This window comes from Xyrauchen texanus, chromosome 4 (genome assembly GCF_025860055.1).
Source record: "Xyrauchen texanus isolate HMW12.3.18 chromosome 4, RBS_HiC_50CHRs, whole genome shotgun sequence".
Classification (NCBI taxonomy): domain Eukaryota; kingdom Metazoa; phylum Chordata; class Actinopteri; order Cypriniformes; family Catostomidae; genus Xyrauchen; species Xyrauchen texanus.
The window spans coordinates 43,489,239-43,501,834 of record NC_068279.1 but is presented as its reverse complement, the minus strand read 5'-3'; the positions used below and the strand labels follow the sequence as shown (position 1 = coordinate 43,501,834).

Genomic DNA, 12,596 nt, shown 5'->3' with positions numbered 1-12,596 from the left:
AACTGAGATATTAAAGTGATCTCATTTGTGATTTTTCTGTCCTGCAAGGAGAGCTGAACATTTCTTGATGTGTTGCCAGTTATGACCCACAAAAGTTACATGAAATAAGTTTATTTTACATAAAATAATCAATTCTGATCTGTACATGAAAAACCACTTCTTTGCAATCGAGAGGCTCCTATTCTGGACATGTCATGTCGGGTCTGATATGCTTCTCTCATTGAATAATAGGACAGTAAGACGTCACCTCGGCTGAATCCAGCTGTTCTGACTGGTAACCATTTCCATGTGAGTAAAACTGTCTGGTGCCCAGGCCATGAATTGTTAGTATTGCCTTTCTCTGTTATTAATGGCACCTTAGCTCATATTAACTCCAACAGTTCAGGGATTTTAGGGTACACATCATTAAAATAAATTACAGTGAATCAATCAAACAGAATAATACAAATGCTCAAATGTCTCACTGCATTGCACCACATTTGTTGTGTAACGTGTGTGCAGCTCTCAGCTTTAAGAAATGACTTTAACACTGATATTATCCTTAGTCTTATTGTAAAATATTCGCCGTATAGTGTTACCTTACTTTGCCAGAGGAAAATTATCATGTCAACAAAGGATCAAATAACAAATGTTGCATCCAGAACCCAGGGGGAAACCTTGGAAATAAAATGGCCACTGTCAAGAATTGATAGATAGGACTGTTGCAACCATTACATTTTTCGTGGTTTGAGGTTGCTGTAAAATATGCTATGTTGTCATTAAGGATCATTCAGAGTTCAGTATAGAGCTGCTAGTGCACACTTTAAATACACTGAGACAGCTGGCAGTCACACTACTGTACATTTAACAAACATACATAAGAATACCACTTGTAATCTGGGCCTTTATTTCATTTAAAAAACACATATATTAATTCCTCAAAAAGTTCAGATTTGCAAATATATTTATGTAGTATATGCATGTACACTTAAAGTCACAAACATATAGCCTAGTAAGAAAGGCACAAATAAACATTCTCTTTGTTGTATGGTTCATTCAATGATATTGTTGCTTTAGAATGCCTATAAATTACAGTACAATGCCACCATTTCCATACAGGCCTTCATTGCCAGACATATTCCCAGCTGAGAGCAACTACAAAGACATGCATTACCACAACAGCATGGCTTGAGAGGGACTATGCATTGTGGGTGTGCATTATTGAATATGCATGTGCATATGCACACACTCATATCTAGGTACTGAATGTGCCAGTATGAACCCACTATGCTTGATTGGCAGATCTACAGGGAGTCAGGGAAAGAATGAAGAGAGGGCTGCTGATGGCAGGATGTTGGCACGGTGCCCACAGCTGTGGGTGAGGGGAGATATTACTCCTTCGAACGGATCTGTGATCAGTTTTTGCAGCTTATCCTACAATATGCTGGTAACAGTTTGAATAAGGGACACTGAGCATGAATCAGCCTAAAACAGCAACTAGTTTGAACCACTGTGGAGCATATGGGCCTCCAATCTGGTAAACTTTTGGTCAGAAAAGGGCAGTCAATTCCAGACAAGGAACAACCATACTGGTATATCTTTGAAACGAGAAACAAAAGCCTTCTTTTGGGCTACACAAACACCCCCAAAAGTGGAATCCAACAAGATGCACCTCTGGGAGATAAAGGTCAAAGTGCTTATGTGGTTTTGGATGACATGTCAAGATTTCACACATCAGAGTGGAAGCACTCACACTGTTAGCTTTTATTTTACTGATATTACTGAAATAAGTGAGCACTAACCTTTACCAGTGGGTTATCTATTAAACTGTGCAAACAAATCACTCATCCAGCCATATTAACATTATTTGTTCACACATAACATCAGAGATGCTTAAAATGCTTTCTCCTGCTCCAGCTTAATAAGAGACAACTATAAGCAATCGTTCACTTGTTGATTCCTCAAAAACTGTAAACACTGTTATTATTGCTCTGTTTCTTTGAGCATCCCGAACTGTTAGACATATCAACACTGCTTCAACTAATGTTGTGAGCTTGGGGCAGGACTGTGTTTGTCCAATGAATGGGGAGTGTTTGGGAAACCTGTTTGAAAACAATGACTTTTTTTACACACTTTTATATTAATCAGGTCCTTTTTTGTTCTCAGCTCTGACCATAGCTTATAGACATAGACCATAGACACAGTATAACATGTTGAAGACATAAAATGTTATGGGTGTGGTGGTTCTGGAGGAATTTTTGCCTTCGGTTATCAGAGAAGTGCAATGAATCATGACGGTTCCTTTGTCTCAAAAGATACTTGAATAGAGGCACAAGATGACATACATCTTGATAAAATTTCAAAAAGCACTGAAATACATCTCATGCTGTCATACCACATAATAAGACATGTGCAGGATCACATGCCACTCACACCTGATGAGTTTGTGATGTGTCCAGTATAATTAAAGCTGAAGTGTACAATTTCTGTGACACTAGAGTCACCAACAGAATTCCAAAAATATTATTGTTTACTTTTGCCACAAAAATACACACTTTAAATAAATAAAATTTTTATGCACCAGAAACAAGACTTGAGTGTGGGCTCTTTTGACTTGGGCCAGTAAGCAACCATGCAGAACAACTTAACAACTACCCACAACACCTTAGCAACTTTATCATGAATACTGCGATGATTTTAATGAGCCTTTTATTTAAATTTCATAGAGTGCATCAGTTGACTAATTTCATGATCCTTTAGGGCTGTATAATTAATCAAAATAACACCACAATGGAGATATGATCATATGTGATTATTTAACTGCCAAAGGCTGCGATTAAAGACAGATAAACATGGTCTGTGTGCACTTCAAAATGAACCAGTAATGCGTTGATCTGTGTGCACGTGCGGGGGCGGCGGGCTCATAGGCTAGTGTTTTTAGCACAGTTCACCTGCATTGTAATCTCAGTACTTCAAGTTCAAGCATTCATGCAAGTTTTCACCTTGTTCATTCACAAAGAAAAATGTTTTAGTAACAATATATGAAGGTAAATATTAACCTTTCATATATGACTGTATGTTAAATAGAAGTATAAACTTGCAAACCAATGAAAATTATTACATTTCATTTTCCCTTGTGTAAATTTAGTGAAAAACTGTGGGAAACACGCCTTCATCATTTTTAAATAGATTTTAATTTAATGCCTTTGAAATATTAATTCTACATGGCTACAATGGCTGTTTATATGATATGATGGTTCCTTTGATTAAAAAAACTAAACACTTTTATGCTATTTCAGAGCAAAAACATAATTAGCAAGATATATACAGAATTTCATCAATTTGCTGAAAAAACATCAAGATATAAATTCTGAAGCCATATCGCTCAGCCCTAAACACACACTTTTCTTAAGAAAGCATAAAAAAAAGTTAACTAACTAAAAACAATTTTATATAAAATATTCAGCAAACTTGACCAAAGAGAATTACCTTGCAACTACCTTGAAAAACAAAAACAGCAACTGCAGGAATGTCTGCAAATATCAATAAAGATTTTGGAATAAGTAAAACACATGAAGGGCCTGAAGCCACTGGCTCCCTCTGAATGGGCTGGTAGCCAAGACTGAGTGAAGGGTATGAGGGAGATGCATGTGGGAGGAGGCATCTACGACTGTGGGGGATGGGGGCAGACAGAAAGACTCGAGGTGCTACTATTGTGAAGTGTAATTTCTGTAACATGAGCAACCTACTAACTCACAGACACACATGCACAAGCATCACAAAACCCACATCCAGAAAAACTCAAGTACATCTGCCTCACCAACATGAGTTAGCTACCAGGTGTGTGCAGCTGTCTGAGGATTTTATCGTAAAGAGAGGGACAGAAAGACGGAAAGCGAGGCGGTGATTTAGAGGGTGATTTTGGAGAAGACATTATCTAAGGACTTCCAGAATCCCACTTGCATTGTGAGGATTGCATTGCCAGATTGCAGATCAGTTCCTGGCCAGTGATGTGCCCCGCAGATGGGGCTTCACCAAAAATGAACAATTTCAAGTTGGACATTGCATTTTGGAAGGGTGCGCTAAGCTCATTATAAGCCTGAAGAATAATAATGAGATAAAGCTAAAGAATCACAAGGGACATGGTCTGCAAAATTAATCCTTTTATCAGTACATCCTATGTATTTCCCATTTATTTTAATGGCATTAGTAAATCTGGCCACAGTTGGCGTCTGTAACGCTGTTGCATGAAGCATATAATTGCTATTGATCTAAAACATGATTATTTTGAATATATGATATAATTGGGGATTGGGGAACATTTTCCTGTACAGTCCATGTCAAATACAGAAGTAGAAAAAGTAGCGTAAGTATTCTGTATTTCAATATTAAAGGAATAGTTCACCAAAAAAGGAAAATTCTGAACACAAAAGCTTCCAAGAACCAAGCTGCTCTTTTCCATATATAAAAATATAAATATACACATCAGAATATAGTGGCTGTACAAATCCAAAAAGGACAAAAATGCACCATTAAAGTTGTCCATACAACTCTATATTCTGCAATATTCTAATACAACAGCTCTGAGAAACACACTGAAAAACGTCAGTTGTTCCCTGATGGAGGGAACGAGACGTGTGGCGAAGAAGCGACACTAGGGGTATCTCTTGAGCGCCTTTTGCATCTCTGATCTATGAGAAAAGGCCAATGAGAAATTAGCAGACAGAAATTCCGTGGCTATGAGTGGCGCGCAGACCTGAGGAACAAATCGTTAAGCCGCGAAGGCTGTGGGGAGGACGGAAGGTTCCAGTCCAGCCCCACGCTGGCGGCGGCCCGGGCAAGCATGTCAAGCATTTCCCCTCCTTTATACCCATATGTCCGGAGGTGGGACATGCCAATTGTGTATGCCAATTTCTCGTTGGCCTTTGCTTAGTGTCGCTTCTTTGACACAACGTCGAAGTGAGCGACAGACGGGGAACATGACAAGTAAGATTTACTTAATTTTATTTTTGCATCCTTTTGCTAGCAGTTTGCTCACAAGTAAATTTTAATGGTATAAAATGAAGTGAAATCTATTTAATTTCATTACATACTATTGACTGAAATGAGAGAGAATACATTTTACTTAAACATTTCAGCAAATTTTCTTACAACTCTTTAAATAAGTTTAGTAAAATTTAAATGATAATTTAACTAGAACATTACATGTTTTGAATGTTTATAATAAAGATGTTAAAATATGTGCCATATGACATATCAAAGCTTTCCACAGGAAAGATTAAAGGGATAGTTCACCCAAAAATGAAAATCCTCTCATTATTTACTCACCCTCATGATATCAGTTTGGTATGACTTTCTTTCTTTACCAGAACACATCTGAATAAAATTAGAAAAATATCTCAGCTCAGTAGGTCCATAAAATGTACTTGTATGGTGATTCGACATTTGAAGCTCCATAAATCACAGACAGTCATCATAAACATCATCCATACACCTCCAGCTGTTAAATTAATGTATTCTTTAGTGACACAATTGCTTTTGGGGCAAAAAAGATAAATATTTAAGTACTTTCTAACTAAAATCCAATGCTTCTGGTAAGCTTCACAAGAGGGTGGAGTTCAAGCAATGTCTCGTGCAATGTATTCACGTTGGCATGCTACAGATAAATACAGATCTAAAAGAAACCCAACAAAGCTTCCTCCTTCTCACTTGTATACAGCGCTGCTATTCCATATGTTGCACATGCCTCATTACTCGCGTGTTTCATGTGACAACGTGATTACATCACATGTGCATACCGCTGCTGACTAAAAGCGATGATTAACAGTTAAAAAAGTACTTACATCTTGATATTTTTCGCACCAAATAGAGCTGCACAAACAGACCTCAAGACTTGTTGGACAAAACACAATGATGCGATTAATAATTTTATAATCATCACTTAATAATTATCAGATTTTATTTTTATCATGAACAGGTGATTTTTTTTTATAGAAAATGAACTTCAGATTTCACAAAACAAGAACTTTAATACTTTAGGATTGATAAATGGGAATGCATTTTAAAATAACAAATAATCATAGGTTCACGCGTTTGAATATGCGCAAGTACAAATTCGATTTGAGCACTTCAGTGACTAACAACTTAAACTTCAGTCTGTTCCTCAGTACAGTCCCAGGTCACTATTTGCTTTCATTGTGTGGAAAAGAGCAGCTTTGAAATTATATTTAAAATATATCACTGGAAGAAAACAAGTCATACATTTTGAAACAACATGAGGAAAAGTTAATGATGGTCTTTATTAATGATGATGCAATTTCATTTTTGGCTGAACTAGATTATTCCTTTTATATTGTCTAGCTGTGTTATTGTCATTAAATAACCTACAACAAAAGAGCTGGCACAATTTTAATGCAACAAAGCTAATTTACCATTTCTTTTATGGCTTTCTAAAATAAAAACTTTTTGTCTGCGAGAAAGTGAGGGAGAGGGGCAGAAGGAGCTGGCATCCATCCACTGCAAATTCTTCACCCCCTTCGTTGCACTTTATTGTTATTCATTCTCACGCTTCATTAATATGGTCAGTCTTCACATCTGATTTCAATTAACAAGCAGTCGCTACAAAACACGTTAACCTACAATTTAAAACATAACAGTATATTCTTTCAACACACTCTCATGGCGAAATAGTCAAGATTCATCAGATTTTTCAAAATTTTGCTAATTCGTATGATATCGTACGACTTTGTTTGACTTTCAAAACATCCAATGACGTCACTGGACATTGTTTCCTTCTAATACACAATGATGACTTGCTTCAGTCACACACATCATGTTTACACACTCTACTGATCGGTTAGGTTATAAGGGGTTTGGGTAAGGGCATAATATTAAGAAGTATGTCCTTAACGCCTCGTGCACGGAACTCGCGCTTACTTCTGCGTTACACATCCAGGCATTTGGATGTGATGAAATCGTACAAATTTATACAAATACAATCGTACGAAATCATACAAAATAGCCAACTCGTAAAATATGTAATAATTTTCATAAGATCGGTTTGACTCTTTAGTTAGATCTAAACTTGAAATGGTTACTGTGCTACTAAAGGCAGGTTGTGGCATGAATCTACATGAATTATTTAATGAAAAAGCATAATACACACTGCCTGGCAGCTCTGAGAGCCCTTGCCTGCCCATGGCCACAGCAAGTTTGACACATTTCCCAGACCAGAATTAAAATGTAAAATGTCCAAGCCCACAGCCAACAGAAAATGTGGACATTAAGACCAGCCTATTCTGGTCTGGATTCCTTCACAATGTGGCTAGACACTACTGTTCTTCTCTCTTGAAATGGGAAAACATTCACTGCTTTAAGGTTTCCATCTGTTCAAATACAGCTCAGATTAGACTAAATGACAAAGACAAACACAGAGCCACATCCTTTCAAAGGCACAATTGGTGAAGTCACAAAAAGCTATGATAAGAGCACACTCGTCAGATAAAGACCTAACCCTACAAACCCACCTGTGGCCCTCAAACACTCACACCTAAAGCCACCATCGCATAGTCTGCTTCCTCCAATATATAGGGGGGCATTTAGCTGAGGAATTCCATCGCCATTGTTTTGGTTGTGTTCTAAGCAGGCAACTTCAAGGTGTGGCCTGCGGTGCTGTCGACTAGCCTGTGTCTCACCTCATCACTATAGAAATTTTAGCACAGTATCAGGTCCAGGTAACATGAATTTTATGATGTAATCAAAAGACCTGGCAAGAGATATATCAAAAGTTTATGGTGTATGGTTGACATTAATGCATTTCTTATTTGATCGATCAAAGAGGTCTTTGAAGAGTCTTTGATCAAAGACTCACCCTCATGTTGTTCCAAACCCATATGACTTTCTTTCTTCTGCAGAACACAATTCATGTTAGAATTTTAAGTTTCAGTCCCCATTGCCGGTCAGTAATGATGACAGAATTTTCATTTTTGGGTGAACTATCCATTTAAATTTTGAGTAAAGGAAACTGGCTCTACATGTGTACCTCTTTGCTATGCACTACAAAGCAACATTCATATTTAAAATGAGGATACAAGACAGTACACTACAAACTGAACTTTGAAATATGAATTCTACATGTAGTGTAATAAGGGACTAAAAGACTAGTGCACAATTTAAGACTTAGCACCAACAATTAAACAGACATTCTCTGAACATATTGCACAATATTTGTTATTACTGGCAAACATGTTTACAATCAATAACAGAAGTTAAAATGCTTGGTTTGGTCCAGTTAATTTCTTGCTGCCCCCTGCTGGTTAAGAGTCATTAATGGCTGAATGCAATTGGATTAGAATGGAGTTTAGAAAGATTAACTCTTAAACTCAAGATTAATCTACTTATCAGTCAGCATGAGACCAGAAGATGAAGACTGACATATCTAAAACATTATTCAATATACATCAGTAATATAAGTTCAATGCAATGCCACTGATATTTCATATGGCCTTGTACTCACTATACAGAGTTGTCCATAAACATGGGGACAAAACAATAAGTGTCACATAGTTGCAAATAATGACAACCTAAACCCAATTATGCAAGGGTCTCACCCTTTATCTTATCCACACGTTGTTGCTCACTGAGGCTGAACATCATAACCACAATACAGATTATCCCTGTCAGGACACCACCACTAATTTGCACCTTCTGCGCCACCAAAACAATGAGCCCATAGGCTTTAACATGATATTCACTGTCACGAGTGATAGACAGGGGCTGAACTCAGGATTGTAGGGATACAGTGCCCCCTTACATCAGGAACAGCCACTCGATTGTACCGTTTCCACTCTGGGTCAAGGGCTTCTATGGCTTCTGTGCAGGAAGTCTAAGGCATGGCATCTATGTGGCTGGTACACAATGCAGCTGGTATGAGCTTGAATTTGAGGGATTGAGTATAAAATGGGGGGTTACTAAAAATCTACATTATGGCGGATGCCTTATATTGGAACTTTTTACTCAAAGCTCTGGCTTTCACTTTTGATTGGCAGGGTCTTGATATGGAGATATTTCTCATTGTTCATAGGGTTAGGGTGGAAAAGAACCTCTTTTTCAATTAGTCTGTTAAATTAATTCAATATCGTCGGATGTTAATCCTCTTATTATTGGGTCTTGCATGGTAAATTAAAACCAGATTTGTACATTTTCTGATGAAAAGTGTAAAAGTCTGTCCCAAAATGCTAAGGTTTATTCCCCCCAGGGTGTTGCTCTGTGGTTGCTAAAGTGTTGTTCTAGGTAGTCACTAGGTGTTGTTTATTGGCCCAAATAAAAGAGCCCACAAATCTTTATGAACCCTATTCTGGTCCCTCCTTCAATTTAAATCTATTGGATTGGTATGTCCATTTTATTATGTGTCAGGCAAAAATTGTAAGTTAAACTGTTTAGAAAAGTAAAAGTAAATTTTGCATCAATTCAAGAGCGAACACATTTCCCTTTAGAACTATAATCACGCTCACAAACAATGATGAATGTGATTCGGAGAATGTATTTTGCTCAAAAATGACTATTTATTTTCATTGATGTTTAGGTCTAGGATTGGTGACTGGGTCAAGGGGGTAGGATAAATAAAATATGCATTCCTGTTGACTGTATTTCTTCATTTGCAACTAAAATACAACTCGCTTTTGGCGCCCCTTTGTGGACATTACACCTGGAAACTAGAGCTCACAATTGCCCATACGTTCAAGCTTTGGCCAGTGGGGGCAGTGATTACAATTTCAGTAAGCACAGATCGATTTTAGCAAAAGAACATTCGACCAGCTGTTGCCGAATTCACAGTGCGATCAGTCTGACACAAATAGAGGTGTAAGACTAGGACACGTCTTACACTTCTCTTACACATAGTCTGTGGGCCAACGAATTCCTAAATGTTTCTACATAGGCCTGCAATTTAATTATTTTATTTTTTTTAATTAATCCTTGACAAAATACAGAACAATTCATGCCACTAACTCGATTATCAAAGCCAGTTTTCAACATATATTTTTCATCCTCATCATATGGTCACCATGTCTGGATGCCACTCTCAATGTCAATTTCGTGGATGAAAAATCACGCCCCTACATAGAGGAAGCAAGGTGACCCCTCTATCTAACGGGGTGTCCAGTCAATAATCCCAGAACAGACAGCTTTGGTTCATCTGCTGGGGCAGAGGGGACCTTATTAACACAAGGTGAACAGAAGGGAAAGACAGGCGCTTGTTAAGACCCTTTAATGCAGCAACCAGCATAACAGTACACTTGCTGATCCACTCTGGACAAAACAGATTGGGAAAAATATAAGGAGAGGTGTTGAGCCTATATGATTGGATGAAAAGAGTGTGGAAGGGTGCCCTAGGTAGTAAACAAAAACTAGAAGGACATATATAGATGGACAAGAACAGGATTATACAGTGGGGGTTTCCTCAGGAGAAGGGTTATTTCACTGGTTGTCTGGGTCATGTCCTAAACCTACAGTGCAATAACATGAGAGCATACAGTAGAATGAGACATAAAGGGAATGCTGCAAAGATAAGAGCATGTTCAGTGTTTTTACATTAAGCTATATCTGGGTCTAGAGGAAGTATATTACAAATATAATTTTGCTCATCGTGAAACACTGTTATATCTCTCAATCTCTCATACCAGCACATTCCTGAGCAGATTATATCTGAGCAGAGACACAACAAAGCTGTTGTCTCATGACTCCAGATGTAGAAATATAACCAGATGCAACTACAAATTGCCTAATTATGAATGATTTGGGGGGCCTGGGTAGCTCAGCGAGTACTGACGCTGACCACCACCCCTGGAGTCGCGAGTTCGAATCCAGTGTGTGGTGAGTGACTCCAGCCAGGTTTTCTAAGCAACCAAATTGGCCCGGTTGCTAGGGAGGGTACAGCACATGGGGTAACCTCCTTGTGGTCACTATAATGTGGTTTGCTCTCAGGCGTGGAGGCAACTGGGGGCTTTCACACTTTTATTTTAACTTTTTTCAAAAAAGGCACGTTTGCTGCGTGCGGTCTGATTCCAAGTGCGATTGTTATTTTGGTGCAGTTATGCACAGCAGAGTGAACGACAACTGCGTATATGTGCGCTTCATGGCGTTACTCATAAGATGTCCAGGGGAAGGCGGCTTCCTGCTGCTTGCAAATGGCGTTTTTTGAGGAGACAGCTGATTGCAAGGATTTCATTTGCATCTTTGTTTACACTGCATGCTTATACCCGTGTCCAAGGTGAAGTTATCGCCACTGTCATCTCCTATTATACCCTATGTTTATAACATATAATAGTATTTATATATCGTATTTATAAGATAGAAAGACAGACTGACAGACAGTATAGTGTTGATTGTACTTGTATGTTACTGTGGTGTCATTGCTTTTTTTGGGACTTCCAGGAATGAAACACGCATTTGCGGGGTTACTTTACTTCCTGTACGTGTGCGCACCCGAGTCCAAGTAGCATTCACATTCATGCGAATCGCGCTACAGTTCCATTGCAACCGAACTCAGACCACCTCCTACACTGTAATATTTATTTGGACCTACAGGTAGGACCAACATGTAGTCTCGTGTTCGGTACCGCGGTGCGCTCCCCGGTCCGCATGACAACCCATTTTTTGGATCAAACCGTGCTCTGTTTCGAACTAATCTGCCAGTGTGAAAGCACACTGAGATTCGTCCTCCGCCACCCGGATTGAGGCGAGTCACTACGTCACCAAGAGGATTTAGAGCGCATTGGGAATTGGGCATTCCAAATTGGGAGAAAAAAAGTATGAATGATTTGAGGTATAACACTTGCACTGTTGCAGTGATAAATAATATTTGCTTTACTAGAATAAATATTATATATAATTCATGACCTTTTCTCACGTGCAGTTTGTTTTGATGACAGACTTAAATCATTTGGCAAAGGTGAAAACGAGATATACATTTGACTAGAGTAACTGATAACAGTTTGTATAACTCTATTACACACATAACAATGTTGAACAGAGCAGTTTAAACACAAAACTGTCGTATTAGCTCTGCAGCATCCCTAAACCTCGTCCACGCGCATCCCGTTCAAAAGCGCGAGACCCGCTGCTGCAGAAAAGTTTCTCACAGAATCCAAATACTACTATAAACACCAGCGCGCGGAAATATAAGGTGGAAATGTCTTACCTTGCCAAGCCATGACGAGCATTTGAAGACCCAACAGTAAAAGTGAAGTGTTTGTCAGAGCCATGTTTCTGGCGTTATCCATCCAGCCGATGAATGAAGTGCACTGAAGAAGCACAACAGTGTTTGGCGAGGAGGCGCGCGCAAGACAGAGGATAGAGAGAGAGAGAGAGAGAGAGAGAGAGAGTGAGTGAGAGAGAGAGAGAGTGAGTGAGAGAGTATATTTATGCACACAATTCATAAATATACAATGTCTAGTTTTCTCAAATTTTCTTGTGGTTGATTATGTACTATCACTAACAATAAAAGTAGCCTACCATCGTAATGCCATGACGTTGTTTTTCTGTGATTGTAATGCCATGGTATTCTTTGAAGTACTTTGGAGTAACATGTAGTAAATCCCATTCAGTGCTGGGATCTA

General features: G+C 38.5%; 1 protein-coding gene across 2 annotated transcripts in view; it reads right to left on the bottom strand.

Annotated features, from left to right (window-relative positions):
- Positions 1–12,302, bottom strand: part of LOC127641942 (cell surface glycoprotein MUC18-like) — a 66,106-nt gene extending 53,804 nt beyond the window's left edge. For both annotated transcript variants that reach the window (XM_052124715.1, XM_052124722.1), the window contains exon 1: positions 12,179–12,302. In XM_052124715.1, coding sequence (XP_051980675.1) covers positions 12,179–12,260 — 82 coding nt within the window. In that variant the 5' untranslated portion in view covers positions 12,261–12,302. The remainder of the gene's footprint in view (positions 1–12,178) is intronic.
- Between the last annotated feature and the right edge of the window lie 294 nt (positions 12,303–12,596).